The sequence below is a fragment of the Kogia breviceps genome, chromosome 7 (genome assembly GCF_026419965.1).
Source record: "Kogia breviceps isolate mKogBre1 chromosome 7, mKogBre1 haplotype 1, whole genome shotgun sequence".
Lineage (NCBI taxonomy): Eukaryota > Metazoa > Chordata > Mammalia > Artiodactyla > Physeteridae > Kogia > Kogia breviceps.
In genome coordinates this window covers 70,223,610-70,245,341 of record NC_081316.1, presented here as the reverse complement: position 1 = coordinate 70,245,341, position 21,732 = coordinate 70,223,610, and the positions used below count along the sequence as shown (strand labels likewise).

Sequence of the window (21,732 nt, the reverse complement as noted above, 5' to 3'; positions counted from 1 at the left end):
TGTGGGTTTGTCATATATGGCTTTTATTATGTTGAGGTAGTTTCCCTTTCTGCCCACTTTCTGGATAGTTTTTATCATAAATTGGTATTGAATTCTGTCAAAAGCTTTTTCTGCATCTATTGAGATGATTATATGATTTTTATTCTTCAGTTTGTTGATGTGGTGTATCATATTGATTGATTCATGAATACTGAAAATCCTTGCATCCTGGGATGAATCCCACTTGATCATTGCTTAATATCCTTTTAATGTACTGTGGATTTGGTTTGTTAGTATTTTGTTGATGAGTTTTGCATCTATGTTCATCAGTGATACTGTCCTGTAATTTTCAGAGAAAGGCAAATATCATATGTTATCACTTATATGTGGAATCTAAAGAAAGGGTACAAATGAACTTATCTACAAAACAGAAATAGAGTTATAAAATAGATAACAAATGAAGACCTACTGTATAGCACAGGGAACTCTTCTTTCCCATATATATGGGAAAAGAATCTAAAAAAGTGTATATATGTATATGTAAAACTGATCCACTGCTGTACAGCAGAAACTAACACACATTGTAAATCAAATATACTCCAATAAAAATTTAAAAAATAAAATCACAAAATAGAAAAAAATTTATCACAAATAACCAATGTCATACTTTCTGATTTACTTTTTCATATTAATTCTTTTCTATTCACTGAATTTCCTGCTCTTTTCATTATTTTTTCTTTCTTTTGTTTTCCTTAGATTTGTACTGGATTTCATCTTTCCTGATTTCTTATGCTGAATGCTTAATTGATTTAATTAACTTGAATTAATATTGAAATTATTTTGTCTGTGAATTTTCAGTTGAATATATATTTTACCTTATCTCATAATTTGACATACTAATGTTTCTGTTTTGTCATTTTCTAAACATCTTTATTTGTATATGATTTTCTCTGTAATTGTACATGATTTATTCATTTTGCATAACCTTTGGTATAGGGTCTTAAAAAACAAAAACCCTAAGTGGTTGTTCAGTTTCCTTAGTGCTCAGAAAATTTTGTCTATTCTATGAAAATTTTTGGTAACTGTTTCATAAAACATTTTCATTTTAAAAGTGTACATTTGGAAATGCACTTAGCAAAAACATACTTAGGCATTTTTTCTTTTAATAAAACAAAAGTTTTTATTTAAGAGCAAATAGAATGAAAAGGTTTGCAAAGGGAATTATTGTTTTTTTGTGGCAGGCATTCTTAAAGTACTGATCTGAATTTTTCATTAATGTTAGAAACCAGTTTGAAGGAAAAAAATTACTTTTGAAACAAGGTAATTTTTGAAATGGATTTATTTTGGTCTTTTTCCAAGAATTCAAAATATTTTTTCTTTCATTTTGATAATTTAAAAAAATAATATAAACAGATTTTGGACATGTGGATAAGTGTTTTCTGACTAGTACTAGTCCAATGTACAATTTCAGTTCCTGGGTTTGAATTTGTGTTATAAGCCTAACAATGTCAGGTAATACCCACCTTAAGTAAAGTGGACTGATGTTCAAGGAAGAGTAATTGACATTATATGTAAATAGTAATTTGAAGTCCCTATGGAAATTCAGATAGTACTGGAGAGAAAGAACTGGTGTACTGAAGTCAAAAACACCTGCCTGATAATAATCGGTATCATAATTTGTACTGTAAATGATGGCTTTGATTCAGTAAAACACCTCAATGATCATGTAAAACTTATTTGGTTATTTTGAATATCGTTGGTTGTGTAGGTTTTTTTTAATTAAAAAATTATTTTGGATTTTTAAGTGAGATGAGCTATTAGGTATAAGGAGTTTAAAACTAGTTTTATATTTGTACATTTTTTTAACATCTGTATTGGAGTATAATTGCTTTACAATAGTGTGTTAGTTTCTGCTTTATAACAAAGTGAATCAGATGTACATATACATATATCCCCATATGTCCTCCCTCTTGAGTCTCCCTCCCACTGTCCCTATCCTACCCCTCTAGGTGGTCACAAAGCACCGAGCAGATCTCTGTGCTATGAGGCTGCTTCCCACTAGCTATCTGTTTTACATTTGGTAGTATATATAAGTCCGTGCCACTTTCTAACTTTATCCCAGCTTACCCTTCCCCCTCCCCATGTCCTCAAGTCCGTTCTCTATGTCTGCATCTTAATTACTGTCCTGCCACTAGGCTATTCAGAACCATTTTTGTTTGTTTGTTTTTAGGTTCCATATATATGTGTTAGCATATGGTATTTGTTTTTCTTTTTCTGACTTACTTCACTCTGTATGACAGACTCTAGGTCCATCCACCTCACTACAAATAACTCAATTTCGTTTCTTTTTATGGCTGAGTAATATTCCATTGTATATATTGCCACATCTTCTTTGTACATTTTGAAATAACATAATAATAAAATAGTTTAAGTCAAACTTGGTAATGGTGAAAAGTTTTTGCCTTAAAATATGTTCTCAGTATGTTAAATACTGATTTATTTTATTTGTAAGGTTTTAAACAATGTTTGTTTTTTCTCTAGTCACCTCCAGGTTTGAAGAAAAATTTAATGCGTACTTATGAATCTTGGACTTCTGAGCAAATTAGCAAAAAAGATAATATACATCGAGCTCATGCTCTCTTCAGTTTTGCTTGGTTTCATGCTACATGCCAAGAAAGAAGAAATTACATTCCACAGGTAAGTAAGAACATATCTTGAATATAGTCTGAGGTGTACATTTTTTTATATTAGAATATTTTTACAGTTTAGTATAAATAGCTAGGACTACTTCTTAATTTGATTTGTGATTTATAAATTTATATCTCTGATTCCATCTTCTCTGTTAATCTTCTGGACTGTATATAGTTACCTAGTTCACATGTTTTTGAATTAAAGTGTTTAGAACAATGTGTGAGCCATCATAATTCATCATTGTTATTATTGTTATCATTCATCATTTTTATGGTTAATATCTCACCAGTTCAAAAATGTTCAAAAACAGAGTTCCCATACCTGTTTTTTCTTTAGTATATTCTGCTCAATCATAGGTATTGATATCTGTTTACTTCCTTAAGTTAGAAGCATAGGAGTTGTTCTTGATATGGTTTGCTTCCCTACTCAACTTGTGTTTAAATTCTGTTGATTCTACTTCTAAAATGTAATTCAAATCTGTACATTTCTCCTCACTATTCTTTTCAAGCCTCATCACCTCTCACCTGAAGTACTTTTCCAACTCTTCTTCCTGCTTTTTCCATTTAGCAGCCAGAATTATTTTTCTAATATGTAATTTTGATTTTTTCACTCCTCTGCTTAATACCCATCAAATGGATGGAATTCCACTGTGCTTGGGAAAAAATATGCACATTTCTTACCATGATCCAGAAGGAAATATTTGCCTATCTTTTCATCCTCTTCCCAGACCCCTTTTTTCTATCTGTTCTCTACACCTCAGTCACATGGGACTTCTTTATGGTCTTTTAATCCATCAAGCTTTCTCACCATAGGCTCTAACTTTTATTTTTAAACCACCAATAGAGCACAGTTTTTCATGGCCATGGCAGTCCTAACTGGTACCATGCTCTGATCTTTTTGCCAAATGCCTATCTTAGCCAAAAATTTCAGCATTCTTCCATCTTTAAATTTTTCCCATCCTCTTTTTTTAAACTCTGTCTACTTCTGTTGGGATAATCTTTCCTCAAACTGCCCTCCCCATCTGCCCACCTTTTAGCCTTTCTCTATATTTCAGTTGCATGTCAAAATAAGAGCATAGGTTCTGGAGTTTCAGTCCTGACTCTAGAATTTCCTTGCTGTATGACCTTAGGTAAATTACTTTATCCCCTTGACTGTAAAATGCAAATAATGATCATATTTACCTTCGTTGTGAGGATTAAATGAAATAGGGTATGTTTAGAAGTGCTTAACACAGTGCCTGGTATAGCCTATCAATAAATATTTGTCAAACCAATGGAATAGTAAATAGTAATAGCAATGTTTGTTTCATATATTTTACACACTATACTTATTAAAGGGTACACTTATTATTTTCATTTTACAAAGGTAGGACAGTGAATCTCGATGGTAATTAACTTGCTGAAGGAATCACACCTAAAAAGCTGTAGAGCTTGGGTATGGGCAGGCTCACCATCTTCTAAAGCCTTTGCCCCTAATTTCTCTGACATTCATCCTTAGGTAATGTATCAGTTAATCCTGATGCATACAGGAAGAATAGTCATAGTGATGCGCTTTTATGAGAAAACAAAACTTACATTTTAAAAACAAAATTAGTTTTCATTTTTTATCGTGACACATGCACATAGTATAAATTAAAAAGCTATGAAAAGGCTTACAAATTAAGATTTAGTCTCCTCCCACCTTATCCCCTGCCACTCAGTTTGTATTCCCAGGGCACCCACTGTTTACCATTTCTTGGATGTCCTTCAGAGATATTATATAAATACACAAATATATTTTATGCATTTACATGCACACATATGTTCTTTTTAACTCAAATGGCAGCACATTATACATACAGTTCTGTGCTTTGCTTTATTAACCAATACATTTTAGAGATTATTAAATATTAGTAGCCATTTAATACCTAATTTAAAAATATGATTTGTATTAATGATATCCAATAAATATTTTTAGGTAGTTTGTATTGTTAGATGGGCATAAATATTTTCTTCAATCTTTGCTACTACAAAAAATATTGCAATGGATATCCCTATGATTGCCTCATTTAACACTTATTCATGGTGGCCAATTCCTAAATGTAGAATGTTTGCTTCAAAAGATATGTGTATTTTTAAAAGTTCACGAGTATTACAAAAATGCTCTACATAGAGGATATAGCAGTTCATTTTCACACAAACAAAAATATTTGAAAATGTCATTTAAAAAGAAATTCTGCTCTCATAAAAATCATAAATTTAGAGGTAAAAACAGACAAAATATTGAATGCCATTAATTGCTGGATGTCATGTCATAGGGATATGAACACCACAAACTCTATTTTACCTCTTTTCCTTATTTGGTTTTGCTTTTTTTTTTAACAGCCAACTTTGAGAAGTAAAGATCCACTCTTAATTCAACTTAGTTTTCATTCCCTGTGTTAGTAAAAGATTATTCCTTTGCTATTTTTCATTGCAGTTCTATGTTAACTTCCCTATTTTATACATGTATATTGTACTTCTAATACTGCACTTGATGTAATGTCAGTTTTGTTTTATATTTGTTATTCTTTGATATTGTATTATTCTTACTAGTTTGTGAGTACCTTTATAACAGGCTTAATCTCATTCATAAGAGCACTTTACACAGTGCCTGGATTTCCATGTCAGCTAAATAGGATTTGATTGGCTACTGAGAATCTCTCCACAATTTACAACATGATTTCTGTCAGGAATATGATATAAATAACAAAAAATGCCATTCAAATTTTTGTACCATATTTTTTTTTATTTTTTATTTTTTTTGCGGTACGCGGGCCTCTCACTGTTGTGGCTTCTCCCATTGTGGAGCACAGGCTCCAGACGCGCAGGCTTAGTGGCCATGGCTCACAGGCCCAGCTGCTCTGCGGCATATGGGATCCTCCTGGACTGGGACATGAACCCGCGTCCCCTGCATCAGCAGGTGGACTCTCAACCACTGCACCACCAGGGAAGCCCTGTACCATATTTTTAAAAAATCATTAATCATCCAGCAGTATATCAGTAACTGTGCTTTCCAGAGTATAGTTCTTATTTCAGAATTAGTATTTTAGTTGGAAGTTGCTATATTAAGTAATATTAATAGCAACAGTCTTAAGAGTTTTATGAATACTGATTAATTTTTAAGGTATTTTTTAAATGTTGAAATGAGCATTTTTCTTCACAAATAAGATCTAATAGAGTTATATAAGAAATTTTTTTTTTTTTTTTTTTTTTTTTTTTTTTTTTTTTTTTTTGCGGTACGCGGGCCTCTCACTGTTGTGGCCTCTCCCGTTGCGGAGCACAGGCTCCGGACGCGCAGGCTCAGCGGCCATGGCTCAGGGGCCCAGCCACTCCGCGGCATGTGGGATCTTCCCGGACCGGGGCACGAACCCGTGTTCCCTGCATCGGCAGGCGGATTCTCAACCACTGCGCCACCAGGGAAGCCCAAGAAATTTTATTAATAAGACTTTGTTTTGAGTTGGCAGAAAGTTTATTTAAAATGTTATGAGAACTTTGTTAACTGCTGATGTGTATGTATCCCTTACACTTTTTTTTTCTTAACAGCTTTATGAGAGTATAATTGCTTTACAATGTTCTATTAGTTTCTGCTGTATAACAAAGTTAATCAGCTATATGTATACATATATCTCCATATCCCCTACCTCTTGAGCCTCCCTCCCGACCTCCCTATCCCACCCCTCTAGGTGGTCACAGCGCAATGAGCTGATCTCCCTGTGCTATGCGGCTGCTTCCCACTACCTATCTGTTTTACGTTTGGTAGTGTATATATGTCCATGCCAACTCTCTAACTTTGTCCCAGCTTACCCTTCCCCCTCCCCATATCCTCAGGTCCATTCTCTAGTAGGTCTGCATCTTTATTCCCATCTTGCCCCTAGGTTCTTCTTACCATTTTCTTTCTTTCTTTCTTTTTAAGATTCCATATATATGTGTTAGCATATGGTATTCGTTTTTTTCTTTCTGACTTACTTCACTCTGTATGACAGTCTCTAGGTCCATCCACCTCACTACAAATAACTCAGTTTCATTCCTTTTTAAGGCTGAGTAATATTCCATTGTATATATGTGGGCACGTCTTCTTTATCCATTCATCTGTTGACAGGCACTTAGGTTGCTTCCATGTCCTGGCTATTGTAAATAGCGCTGCAGTGAACATTTTGGTACATGACACTTTTTGAATTATGGTTTTCTTAGGGTATATGCCCAGTAGTGGGATTGCTGGCTCATATGATAGTTCTATTTTTAGCATTTTAAGGAACCTCCATACTGTTCTCCATAGTGGCTGTACCAATTTACATTCCCTCCAACAGTGCAGGAGAGTTCCCTTTCCTCCATACTCTCTCCAGCATCTATGGTTTGTAGATTTTTTAATGCTGGCCATTCTCACCGATGTGAGGTGATACCTCATTGTACTTTTGACTTGCATTACTCCAGTGATTAGTGATGTTGAGAATCCTTTCATGTGTCTGTTGGCAATCTATATATCTTCTTTGGAGAAATGTCTCTTTAAGTCTTCCACCCATTATTGGACTGGGTTGTTTGTTTTTTTGATATTGAGCTACATGAGCTGCTTGTATATTTTGGAGATTAATCCTTTGTCAGTTGCTTCATTTGCAAATATTTTCTCCCATTCTGAGGGCTCCCTTTTCATCTTGTTTATGGTTTCCTTTGCTATGCAAAAGCTTTGAAGTTTCATTAAGTTCCATTTGTTTATTTTTGTTTTTTATTTCCACTTCTCTAGGAGGTGGATCAAAAAGGATCTTGCTGTGATTTATGTCATAGAGGGTTCTGCCTATGTTTTCCTCTAAGAGTTTGATAGTGTCTGGCCTTACATGTAGCTCTTAATCCATTTTGAGTTTTTTTGTGTGTATGGTGTTAGGGAGTGTTCTAATTTCATTATTTTACATGAAACTGTCCAGTTTTTCCAGCACCACTTATTGAAGAGGCTGCCTTTTCTCCATTGTATATTCTTACCTCCTTTGTCAAAAATAAGATGACTATATGTGCATGGTTTTATCTCTGGCCTTTCTGTCTTGTTCCATTGATCTATATTTCTGTTTTTGTGCCAGTACCATACTGTCTTGATTTCTGTAGCTTTTTAGGGTAGTCTGATGTCAAGGAGCCTGATTCCTCCAGCTCCATTTTTCTCTCTCAAGATTACTTTGGCTATTCAGGGTCTTTTGTATTTCCATACAAACTGTAAAATCCTTTGTTCTAGTTCTCAAAAAATGCCATTGGTAGTTTGGTAGGGATTACATTGAATCTGTAGATTGCTTTGGGTAGTATAGTCATTTTCACAGTATTGTTTCTTCCAATCTAAGAACATGGTATATCTCTCCATCTGTCTGTATCATCTTTGATTTCTTTCATCAGTGTCTTAGAGTTTTCTGCATACAGGTCTTTTGTTTCCTTAGGTAGGTTTATTCCTAGGTATTTTATGCTTTTTGTTGCAATGGTAAATTGGAGTGTTTCCTTAAATTTTCTTTCAGATTTTTCATCATTAGTGTATAGGAATGCAAGAGATTACTGTGCACTAATTTTGTATCCTGCTACTTTACCAAATTCTTTGATTAGCTCTAGTAGTTTTCTGGTAGCATCTTTAGGATTTTCTATGTATCTTTAGGATTTTCATGTCATCTGAAATCAGTGACAGTTTTAATTCCTGTTTTCTGATTTGGATTTCTTCTCTGATTGTCATGGCTAAAACTTCCAAAGCTATGTTGTATAATAGTGGTGAGAGTGGGCACCCTTGTCTTGTTCCTGATCTTAGAGGAAATGCTTTCAGATTTTCACCATCGTGAATGATGTTGGCTGTGCATTTCTCATATATGGCCTTTATTATGTTGAGGTGGGTTCCCTCTATGCCCACTTACTAGAGAGTTTTTATCATAAATGGGTGTTCAATTTTGTTGAAAGCTTTTTCTGCATCTATTGAGATGATCATATGGTTTTCATCCTTCAGTTTGTTAATATGGTGTATCACATTGATTGATTTGTGTATACTGAAGAATCCTTGCATACCTGGAATAAACCTCACTTGATCATGGTATATGATCCTTTTAATGTGCTGCTGGGTTCTGTTCACTAGTATTTTGTTGAGGATTTTTGCAACTGTGTTCATCAGTGATATTGGCCTATAGTTTTCTTTTTTTGTGACATCTTTGTCTGGGTTTGGTAACAGGGTGATGGTGGCTTCATAGAATGAACTTGTGAGTGTTCCTCCCTTTTCTATATTTTGGAAGAGTTTGGGAAGGATAGATGTTAGCTCTTCTCTGAATTTTTGATGGAATTCACCTGTGAAGCCACCTGGACCTGGGCTTTTTTTGTGGAAGATTTTTAATCACAGTTTCAATTGCAGTTCTTGTGATAGTTCTGTTCATAATTTCTATTTCTTCCTGGTTCAGTCTTGGAAGGTTGTACTTTTCTAAGAATTTGTCCATTTCTTCCAGGTGGTCCATTTTTTTGGCATATAGTTGCTTATAGTAGTCTCTCACGAACCTTTGTATTTCTGCAGTGTCAGTTGTTACTTCTCCTTTTTCATTTTTAACTGTTGATTTGAGTCTTTTCCTTTTTTTTCTTGATGAGTCTGGATAATGTTTTATCAATTTTGTTTATCTTCTCAAAGAACCAGCTTTTTGATTTATTGATCTTTGCTATCATTTCCTTCATTTCTTTTTCATTTACTTCTGATCTGATTTTCTTGATTTCTTTCCTTCTGCTGACTTTGTGGGGTTTTTTGCTCTTCTTTCTCCAGTTGCTTTAGGTGTAAGGTTAGGTTGTTTATTTGAGATTTTTCTTGTTTATTGAGGTGAGACTGTATTACTATAAACTTCCTGCTTAGAACTGCTTTTGCTGCATCCCATAAGTTTTGGGTCATTGTGTTTTCATTGTTATTTGTTTCTAGGTATTTTTTTATTTCCTCTTTGATTTCTTCAGTGTTCTCTTGGTTATTTAGTAGCATATTGTTTAGCCTCTATGTTTTTCTATATTTTGCATTTTTCCTGTAATTGATATTTAGTCTCATAGCGTTCTGGTCAGAAAAGATACTTGATATGATTTCAATTTTCTTAAGTTTACCGAGGCTTGATTTGTGACCCAGGATGTGATCTATCCTGGAGAATGTTCAATGAGCACTTGAGAAGAAAGTGTATTCTGTTGTTTTTGGATGGAATGTCATATAAGTATCAATTAAGTCCATCTTGTTTAATGTATCATTGAAAGCTTGTTTTCCCTTATTTATTTTCATTTTGGATGATCTGTCCATTGGTGAAAGTGGGGTGTTAAAGTCCCCTACTATGATTGTTTTACTATCGATTTCCCCTTTTATGGCTGTTACCATTTGCCTTATGTATTGAGGGGCTCCTATGTTGGGTTACAATTGTTATATCTTCTTCTTGGATTGATCCCTTCATCATTATGTAGTGTCCTTCTTTGTCTCTTCTAATAGTCTTTATTTTAAAGTCTGTTTTGTCTGATATGAGAATTGCTACTCCAGGTTTCTTTTGATTTTCATTTGCATGGAATATATTTTTCCGTACCTCGCTTTCAGTCTGTATATGTCCCTAGGTCTGAAGTAGGTCTCTTGTAGACAGCATATATACGGGTCTTGTCTTTTTATCCATTCAGCAAGCCTGTGTCTTTTGGTTGGAGCATTTAATCCATTTACATGCAAGGTGATTATCGATATGTATGTTCCTGTTACCATTTTCTTAATTGATTTGTGTTTGTGTTTGTGGGTCTTTTTCTTTTGTGTTTCCCACGTAGAGAAGTTTCTTCAGCATTTGTTGTAAAGCTGGTTTTGGTAGTGCTGAATTCTCTTAGCTTTTGCTTGTCTGTAGAGGTTTAGATTTTCTGTCGAATCTGAATGAGATCCTTACTAGGGAGATTAATCTTGGTTGTAGTTTTTTCCCTTTCATCACTTTAAATATGTCTTGCCACTCTGTTCTGGCTTGAAGTTTCTGCTGAAAGATCAGCTGTTAACCTTATGGGGATTCCCTTGTATGTTATTTTTTCTTTCCCCTTGCTGCTTTTAGTATTTTTTCTTTTTATTTAATTTTTGATAGTTTGATTAATATGTGTCTTGGCATGTTTCTCCTTGGATTTGTCCTGTATGGGACTCTCTGTGCTTCCTGCACTTGATTGACTGTTTCCTTTCCCATGTTAGGGAAATTTTTTACTATAATTTCTTCAAATTTTTTCTCTTCTTCTTCTGGGACCCCTATAATTGGAATGTTAGTGCATTTAATGTTGTCCCAGATGTCTCTGAGACTGTCTTCAATTCTTTTCATTCTTTTTTCTTTATTCTGCTCTGACCTTGTTATTTCCACTATTCTCTCTTCCAGATCACTTATCTGTTCTTCTGCTTCAGTTATTCTGTTATTGATTCCTTCTCTAGTATTTTTAATTTCATTTATTGTGTTGTTCATTGTTTTTTGTTTGCTCTTTAGTTCTTCTAGTTCCTTCTTAAACGGTTGTTCTATTTTCTCTACTCTGTTTGCAAGATTTTTGATCATCTTTACTATCGTTACTCTGAATTCATTTTCATGTAGCCTGCCTATTTCCTCTTAATTTGTTTAGTCTGGTGGGTTTTTACCTTGCTCCTTCATCTGCTGCATATTTCTCTGTCTTCTCAATTTTCTTTTAAATTTACTGTGTTTGGGGTCTCCTTTTCACAAGATGCAGGTTCATAGTTCCTCTTACATCTGGTATCTGCCTCCAGTGTGTGAGGTCAGTTCAGTGGCTTTTGTAGGCTTCCTGTTTGTGGGCACTGGTGCCTAAGTTTTGGTGGTGGGGCTGTATCTTTTCCCTCTGGTGGGCATGGCTATTTCTGGTGGTGTGTTTTGGGGTGTCTGTGAAGTTAGTATGACTTTAGGCATCCTCTCTGCTAATGGGTGCGGTTGTGTTCCTGTCTTGCTAGTTGTTTGGCATGGGGCATTCAGTACTGGATCTTGCTGGCCATTGGGTGGAGCCGGGTCTTAGTGCTGAGACGGAGATATCTGGGAGAGCTCTTGCCAATTAATATTACATTGGGCCTGGAGGTCTCTGTTTGTCCAACGTCCTGGACTCAGTTCTCCCACCTCGGAGGCTCAGACCTGACACCTGGCGGAAGCACCCAGATCCTGCCAGCTGCACATCACGGAAGCGAAGATATGAAAAAATGAAATGAACAGACAGTACCCCAGAACAAATGGTAAAAGCAAAACTAAAGAGATAAAATCAGACGAAGAAACACACACGCACACTCACAAAAAGAAAAAAGAAAGAAAAAAGAAAATGAACAGACAGAACCTGAAGGCAACTGGTAAGAGCAAAACTAAACAGACAAAGTCACACAAAGAAACATACGCACACACACTCACAAAAAGAGAAAAGAAAAAAAACAAAACAACAAAAGGAAGAGAGCAACTAAATCAATAAACAAACCCACAAATGAAAACAAACACTAAAAACTAAACTAAGATAAACATAAAACCAAAAACAAATCAAATGCAGAAAACAAACCCCACATTCACAGTTGCCCCCAAAGTCCGCCCCCTCAATTTTGGGAACACTCATTGTCTATTCAGATATTCCACACCAGTGGGGTTTACCAAGCTGACTGTGTGGATTTAATCCACTGCTCCTAAGGCTGCATGAAGAAATTTCCCTTTCTCTTATTTGTTTGTACAACTCCTGGGACTTGGCTTTGGTTTTGGCTCTGCCTCTGAGTATAGGCCACCCTCAGGCATCTATTCCCTGCCCAGACAAAAGGGGGTTAAAACAGCGGCTGATTAGGGCTCTCTTGCTTACTCAATACTGGGGAGAGGGAGGGGTATGTTAGTCTCAGTTGCAATGTGGGGTGTGTCTGCAGCAGTAGAGGCCTGTGTGATGATGTAACAGCCTGAGGCATGTCGTGTGTTCTCCCAGGGAAGTTGGCCCTGGATAATGGGACCCTGGCAGTGGCGTGATGCACAGGCTTCCGCGGGTATGTGGGTAGTGACCTGAGCTTGCACACAGGATGTTTGGTGGCAGCAGCGGCAGCAGTAGTGGTCCTTGCTCACCTCTGTGGTTTGAGATGATAGCCGCGGCTTGTGCCCATCTCTGGGGCTTGCTTAGGCAGTGCTCTGCTGTCTGTGGGCACTCGGAGCAGGAAGCCCCTCTCCTTGCACATCCCAAAACAATGGTCTCTTGCCTCTGGCAGGTCCAGACTTTTTCCCGGACACCATCCCAGCTAGCTGTGGCACACTAGCCGCCTTCAGGCTGTGTTCATGCAGCCAACCTCAGTCCTCTCCCTGGGGTCTGGCCTCTGAAGCACAAGCCTCAGCTCCCAGCCCCCACCTGCCCAGGAAGGTTAGCAGACAAGTGTCTCAAGCTGGTGAGTGCTGGTCAGCACCAATCCTCTATGCAGGAATCTCTCCTCTTTGCCGTCTGCACCCCTGTTGCTGTGCTCTCCTCTGTGGCTCTGAAGCTTCTCCCCACCTCCCATATCCGCCAGGGAAGGGGCTCCCTAGGGTGTGGAAACTTTTCCTCCTTCATAGCTCCCTCCCAGAGGTGCAAGTCCCATCCCTATTCCTTTGTCTCTTTTTTTCTTTTGCCCTACCCAGGTACCTGGGGAGTTTCTTGCCTTTTGGGAAGTCTGAGGTCTTCTGCCAGCATTCAGTAGGTGTTCTGTAGGAGTTGTTTCACATGTAGATGTATTTTGATGTATTTGTGGGGAGGAAGGTGATCTCCACGTGTTACTCCTCTGCCATCTTGAAGGTCTCTGTATCCCTTACATATTTTTAATTCTTAGGTATAGTTTAACTTAGGTATAGTTAACTGAAATCTTTTTTGTTTTCACAATATCTATATTATTATTTTAAAAAGTATCTAAATGCTTGTGACCTCCAAATTTTTATATCCAACTCAGACCAACTCTCTAAGATCTAGGTTTATATATCCAACTATTTATTTGACCTATCTAGTTAGGTGTCTCAAAAATGACTGAAGATGCACATATTCTAGATCCAAGTACTAGAACATTAGCTCCTCAAGAGCACAGATTTTTGTCTCTTTTGTTTACTGCTATATTTTCATTGACAAAACAGTGTCAGGTATATAGCAGACACTCAGTAAGTTTTTGTTGAGCACTTTGTTCATTGATCTCATGTTACCCTTTCCAAACCTTGTATTCTTTCAGTGTTCCACCTGTGAGTGAGTGATGCCAACATCAATTTGAATAAGCCATGAGCTTAGAAGTCATTCTTAATGCCTCTTTTTGGTATCTTCACCCTCCATTACAATCCAATACAAAAATTCTTTCATTTCATTGTCCTGACTATCTATCTACTTTTGTTTTTCTGTCATTTCTTACCCCTTCCCCACCAGGGTGACTTTCCCTTATCTTTTATATTAGGTCAGAGCTCTTTCTTATATATACCAAGTATGTTTCTTTTCCTTAAACATATTAGTTTGTAATTGTATGCGTATTTGAATAATTGATTGTATCCACCCCTCCCCTGACATTTGACTGAAAGCTACATGGAAACAGGGATTATATATGTTTTTGCTCATTCTTTTATTCCCAGATCCTGACATATAATGTGCACTTAATAAATCTTTTTGAATGATGAATGAATAAATTGAATTTGTATAATAATTCTGAATATTATTCAAGTCTAAATAGATTTTAGTTTGAACTTATTTTATTGCATAAAACTAACTACTAGGGCTTCCCTGGTGGCGCAGTGGTTGAGAGTCCGCCTGCCGATGCAGGAGCCACGGGTTCGTGCCCTGGTCCGGGAAGATCCCACATGCCGCGGAGCGGCTGAGCCCGTGAGCCATGGCCGCTAGGCCTGTGCGTCCGGAGCCTGTGCTCCACAACGGGAGAGGCCACAACAGTGAGAGGCCCGCATACCGCAAAAAAAAAAAAAAAAAAAAAAAACCTAACTACTAGTTGTAGTTGATGAAAGCCCTATAAAATTATTTTTAATTATTTCATATTATTGTCTATTACATATAAATGTCTTTGAATGTTCTTTTTATACAAGTATGCTAGCTATTAGCTGTAGGTTTATAATTTTATTTAGCTACAATATAAATGCTTTGTGGGTCACATGTACAGAAAATAATACTATATGCCTTTAGAACTTTAAATAATTTTTGTAACATTTCTGTTTTCATGTTTGTAGAGAAAATCCACAATTCTGAAGGACCAAATTATAGGAAATCTCTCAATGTATACACACTATGTAGACTCAATGATTTACTACGCCAGTTTGTTCTTTCTATATATGACTCTTCTGCCACATACTTAAGTGATAAAAACATTTATGACATTATAAAATCCTTTGCATGCTGTAGAGATCAATAAATCTATTTTTTAAAATTACTCTTACTTTAGATGTATTGTTTTACTGTTTTTATTAAAAATTCTCAGTAGTTGCCTTTTTTTTCTTTTAGTCTGTATTGAATATTCTTTTTAATATTGTAAGGGCAATGATATATGCATATATATATACTTTAACACTGCTTGTAGTTCTCTCATTTTAAAAATATTTGTTTTGATAGGGTTGGACCAAGTTTTATGAGTTTTCTTTATCAGATCTTCGGGCTGGTTACAGCATTATTGACAGAATCTTTGATGGTAAGTTCTAATGATGAAAACTTGGATCTCTGGTGTCAATGAAAAAAATTTTTGAGCTCTTATTAAAAATAGGGTTTTTTTCAAGACTGATTTGACTTCCTATTATAAAATTTGCTTTTTGCTTTTTATTTTGTATTTATTGTTCTGAATTCCATGCTTGTGAAAGTTCATATATTATCTATTGTGGTCATTGGTTTTGATATAATCCATTAGATTTCTGGTTGATCTGTAGCTCTCAGGAAGCAGAAATCTAGAATGACCTTGTCTTTACTTCACGGCCTTCACAAGTTTCAGGCTTCAACTAAATTATTCATATCTCTTTCAAGGGAACTGTTAAAATTCAAGAATATGGTAGACCAAGAATCTGTAGAATCACAATTGTATGATTAAGTAGAAATCAGGAATCAAGGTACAAATAATAGACTAAAACAGGGCAACAAACGAAACCATATAATCTGATCCCTTGAGGCCATCTAGCTCTCTGCCTCCTGAAGACAGGAATGGTCCAATCCCTGAGGGTTATTGCTCAGGGTCAACTCAAGCAAACACTAGAGTTTAGAGCAATGATGGATTAGAGAAGAGAGTATGTGGATACGACTCTCAAACTTAAAACTTTTCCAAACAACTCTAGATTCTTGTCTCCCCCACCATCCTGCAGCCTTGCCAAATTACTCTTCCCTGAGTCTGCCCCATTTCAGTAAATGGCACCACCATTCATATAGTTGTTCAGGTTCAAAGCCTATGAATCACCCTTGATTCTTCTCTTTTACTTATCCTCAGACCTCCAATGCTTTGGCAGTTTCTGTCCCCTTCATGTCCAAATCACATCAAGATTCTGTTCTCATCCTTCAACTTCATCAATCCTTGGTAGTCCAAGAAATAGATTCTTTCAAAAATTCTCCACAGAGTAAACAAATTTATTTTTTAGAAAAGTAAAGTAAAGCATATAATTCACTTTCTAAACCTACAGCCATATTTATCTTCTTTCTGTTCCTTGAACAAACCAGGCTTGTTCCTACCTGAAGGTTTTGGTAGGTGCTTTTCCTTCTGTCTGAAATGCTCCTCTTCCAAACCTTTATATGATTTTCTTCTCTTATCATTCCCATTTCAGCCTAGAGGTATCTTCTTCAGAAAAGTTTTTTATTATCACCAAATCTAAAGTAATTTTCTAATTGTTCTCTATCCCATGTTCTGTTTAATTGTTTTAATACATTGGTGCTACCTTATACTTTCTTGTTTATTCATTCATTTTAAAAAATGTTGTTCATCTTTTCCAACTAGAGTGTAGTCTACATTAAGCAAGGTCTTTGGCTATTTTGTTTACTCTGTATGTCCTTAACATCTGTAGCAGGGCCTAACCCTGGTAGTAGGCACTGTTATAGTTGATTGAATTAACAGCATCATCATTTATTCTGTAACTTGTTTTCCACAAAAGGATAAGGATAGACGTCTAGCATGTGGACAAATCCCATTTTTTTGTAGTTTTCTTTTATTTTAATTTTTTATTGAAGTATAGTTGACTTACAATGTTTCATGTGCACAGCAAAGTGATTCCATTTTACATATATATATATCTATTATATATCTATTTTTTTCATATTCTTTTCCCATGTAGGTTATAACAAGATATTGAATGTAGTTCCCTGTGCTATATAGTAGGCCCTTATTGTTTATCTATTTTATATATAGTAGTGTGTATCTGTTAATCCCAAATTCCAAATTTATCCCCCCCCTCCCACTTCCTCTTTGGTAACCATAAGTTTGTTTTCTATGTCTGTGAATCTATTTCTTGTTTTGTAGATAAGTTCATTGGCATCATTTTTTTCGATTCCACATATCAGTGATATCATATGATAATTTTCTTTTTCTGTCTGACTTAGTATGGTTATTTCTAGGTCCATCCATGTTGCAGCAAATGGCATTATTCTATTTTATGGCTGAGTATTATTCAATTGTATATATATCTGTAGCACATCTGCTTTATCCATTCATCTGTTGATGTACATTTGCATTGCTTCCATATCTTGGCTATTGTAAACAGTGCTACTATGAACAATGGAGTGCATGTATCTTTTTTAATGAGAGTTTTTATCTTTTCTGTATATATGCCCAGGAGTGGGATCGCAGGATCATATGGTAGTGCTGGTTTTAGTTTTTTAAGGAACTTCATACTGTTCTCAGTAGTGACAGGCCTAATTTACATTCTCACCAACAGTGTAGGAGGTTTCCCTTTTCTCCACAGCCTCTTTAGCATTTATTGTTTGTAGACTTTCTGATGATGGTTATTCTGACCTCATTGTAGTTTTTCATTTGCATTTTCCTAATAATCAGCAATGTTGAGCATCTTTTCATGTGCCTGTTGGCAATCTGTATAACTTCTGTGGAGAAGTGTCTATTTAGGTCTTCTGCCCATTTTTTTTTGGTCGGCTTTTTTTTTTTTTTTTTGAGCTGTATGAGCTGTTTGTATATTTTGGAAATTAATCCCTTGTCAGTTCATCGTTTGCCAATATTTTCTTCCATTTCATAGGTTGTCTTTTTGTTTTGTTAATGGTTTTCTTTGTTGTACAAAGGTTTTAAGTTTAATTAGGTCCCATTTGTTTGATTTTATTTTTATTTCTTTTGCCTTAGGAGACAGATCCAAAAAATACTGCTGTGATTTATATCAAAGAGTGTCCTGCCTGTGTTTTCCTGTAGGAGTTTTACATCAGTAGTATCCAGTCTTAGGGACTTCCCTGGCAGTCCAGTGGTTGGGACTTCACCTTCCAATGTGGGTTTGATCCCTGGTTGGGGAACTGGGATCCCGTGTGCCTTGCAGCCAAGAAACCAAGACATAGAACAGAAGCAGTGTTGTAACAAATTCAGTAAAGACTTTAAAAATGGCCCACATCAAAAAAAAAAAAAAAAAGTATCCAGTCTTACATTTAGGTCTTTAATCCATTTTGAGTTTATTTTTGTATATGGTGTTAGAGAACGTTCTAATTTCATTCTTTTACATGTAGCTGTCTAGCTTTTTACATGTAGCACTACCTACTGAAGAGACTGTCTTTTCTCCATTGTATATTCTTGCCTCCTTTGTTGTAGATGAATTGACCCTAAGTGCATGGGTTTATTTCTAGGCTTTCTATCCTGTTCTGTTGATCTGTCTGTTTTTGTGCTAGAACCATACTGTTTTGATACCTGTAGCTTTGTAGTATAGTTTGAATTCAGCTGATTCCTCCAGTTTCATTCTTCTTTCTCAAGATAGATTTGGGTCTTTTGTGTTTCCATGTAAATTGTAAAATTTGTTGTTCCACTTCTATGAAAAATGCCATTGGTAATTTGATAGGGATTGCATTGAATCTGTAGATTGCCTTGGGTAGGGAGTATTGTCATTTTAATGATATCGAGTCTTATAATCCAAGAACACCATATATCTTTCCATCTGTTTGTGTTGTCTTCAGTTTCTTTCATCAACATCAGAGTACAGGTATTTTACCTCCTTGGGTAGGTCTATTCCTAGGTACTTTATTCTTTTTGATGTGATGGTCCATGGGATTATTTTCTTAATTTCTCTTTCTCACATTTTGTTGTTAGTGTATAGAAATGCAACAGATTTCTGTATATTAATTTTGTATCCTGCAACTTTACCAAATTCATTGATGAGCTTTGGATTTTCTATGTATAGGATGTAATCTGCAAACAGTGACTGTTTTACTTCTTCCTTTCCAATTTGAATTCCTTTTTTTTCTTTTTCTTCTCTGATTTCTGTGTCTAGGACTTACAAAACTATTTTGGATAAAAGTGGCATGAGTGGGCATCCTTGTCTTGTTCCTGATCTTAGAGGAAATGCTTTCAGCTTTTCACCATTGAGAATGATGTTGGCTGTGGGTTTGTCACCTATGGCCTTTATTATGTTGAGATATGTTCGAGTCCCATTTTAATTTACATGTTTATGAGATTTTTAAAACTTTTAAATGAAGTATGATACGTGTACAAAAAGTAGTTATATCATAAGATTACAGCCCAGTGAAATTTCCACACACTGAACACTGTCATGTAGCCAGCGCCTTAATCAAGAAACAGAACATTACCAATACTTCAGATTTTACTCTAATGCTAGCTTCCAGTTACTACCATTCTCCAAGTTCCCCCACCCCCACTCCTATGATAAAGACCAGGCACCTAACTATATAGATTAGCTTTGCCTGTTTTTATAAAACTGGAATCATACATCATGTATTCTTTAGTCTTTGGATTCTTTCAGTTAACATTATATTTGAGAAATTCATCTATATGGTTACATGTCATTGTTGTCCATTTATTCTCAGTGCTATATAGTTTGCCATTCTGTGATTGTATTTCTTCTCTTGGTGGGTAGTTTTCAAGTTTTTTCTTGATGGACACGTGGGTAGTTTAGGATGATTGTGCTATATCTTTGGGTGACTAATTGAATATATTTCTGTTGGGTATATATGTAGAAGTAGATAGGATATTAATTTATTTGTTCCCCATAGTTAGTTAATGCCTAATAGTATTCCAAATGAATTTTTTGTTTATTTAAAAATTCTTTGAATTATACATCAGAAAAGTACACATAAAGGTATAATTCAATAGATTTTCATAAATTGAACATTTGTAACTAGCCCAAAGTCAATAAATAGTGTATTACCAACATTCTGGAAGCATCTCCCCCACTCCTTTTTATGTATGACCCAGCATTTTCCCATTTTTGTGCTAAGGCCAATCAGTTTTCTGATTTCCATGAGTTTTTTTTTTTTAATATTTATTTTGAAACATAATTTTTTTGGAGGATATATACTAGTACTTTAGCTTGCTTAGAAACTTGGTAATTTTCCAAAAGGCTTTTGAACATTTATTTGATTTTTGTAATATCACTTTGAGGCAGATATTATTAATGCCCTTTTAAGATGAGGATACCAATGCACAGACAGTTTGAATGATTTGTTTATCATTGTGTTTCAAGCTTGCAATGGAATTAATTAATAGCATCATATGTTTTTTACATACATCACACCAGTGAATTGTTGTAAGAGGAAGATGCTTCAAAATGATACTGAATCTCATGGTAGAAGTCTAAATATAATCTTATGATTACAAGATTTCCTGATATTAAGGGACCCTCCACATATGGAGAATTAAATGTAAAAAGGGGGAATGGTTCATTGAATTTTATAGTACTGAAATAATCTAAACTAGTAATGCTAGCAGTGATGTTAACTAGGTAGATTAAAATTGTGTTTCCTGCCTTTACTGCTGTTGGGTTCTGGGTTCTTCTGGCTGGTCTAAGAATTTACACTGACATGAAACAGATTAACAGGAGATCAAACAAAAATTAATAACATGTATATATAGGAGAGACCCAGGAAGACTAAGTAACTTGCCAAAATGGCTGAAACCATCACCTTAAATACTATCTTCAGCTAAAGACAAAAGAGGGTGTTTGGGGTAGTAGTTTTAGACTTCAAAAGGGAGGAAGGCAGTTAACATAGAGATGCAAAAAAGCAGATGTTTGGTAAACAAATTGCTGGGCTATGCGGAGACAATGGGACACAGGGAGGAATTTTAACAGACTTTGCCAGGTTCCTTCCTGTCCACCATACCTAGTTCATATTATAGTTATCTATGTTAGTAGCTCCCTTCCTGGAACAGGTCCTCTGTGATTATAGTATTAATATTATTAATATTAATGAGTATTACATTAATTTAAGCATTTTAAGGAATGGTTTAAATGAATTAAATATGTATCATTATATCCTATAAATATAACTGGAGCCAGGAATCTGTTTAATATTTTAGAATTTGTTTTAGAAAATTTCTAATATCTCAGAAATGAAATGAATAAATTTTTTTTTTTAATTATAGGTACCAAAGATGTACAATGGGAATTTGTACATGGTTTGCTTGAAAATGCTATTTATGGAGGACGTATAGATAACTATTTTGACCTTAGAGTTCTTCAGTCATACCTGAAACAGTTTTTTAATTCTTCAATAATTGATGTATTAAACCAAAGGAACAAGAAAAGCATTTTTCCATACTCCATATATCTACCAAAATCCTGCAACATTTTGGTAGGTAAAATTAATTATTTTCAATTTACTATCAGATAGAAATGAATAATTTCTTATATTGTTAAATATATGTTGTTTCTTTTCAAATGTATAAGCAATTATCATTCACAAATATGGATTTTTTTTTTTTATTATGCCAATATGCAGCCTGATTCTCTAAACTCTAGTTAGGTGTCCTATTACTTTTGGATACTTAATGATCACTGATTGATGATAATAGGATATAGTAAATAGGTAAATCATGAAGGGGGTGGCCAAGGAAAATTTTTACCTTGTAAGGCTGCCGTGAGATCTGGAATGGGAGAATATGCTACTTCTTCATAGTTATGAGAGTACTCTGATACATTAAATTTAAAAGAAAGCAAATATT

General features: G+C 35.2%; 1 protein-coding gene across 2 annotated transcripts in view; it reads left to right on the top strand.

Moving 5' to 3' along the window:
• The window catches only part of DYNC2H1 (dynein cytoplasmic 2 heavy chain 1), a 380,690-nt gene that overhangs the window by 227,058 nt on the left and 131,900 nt on the right, over positions 1-21,732 (top strand). For both annotated transcript variants that reach the window (XM_059068297.2, XM_067038564.1), the window contains 3 exons: positions 2,521-2,676; positions 15,216-15,291; positions 21,154-21,362. In XM_059068297.2, coding sequence (XP_058924280.1) covers positions 2,521-2,676; positions 15,216-15,291; positions 21,154-21,362 — 441 coding nt within the window. The remainder of the gene's footprint in view (positions 1-2,520; positions 2,677-15,215; positions 15,292-21,153; positions 21,363-21,732) is intronic.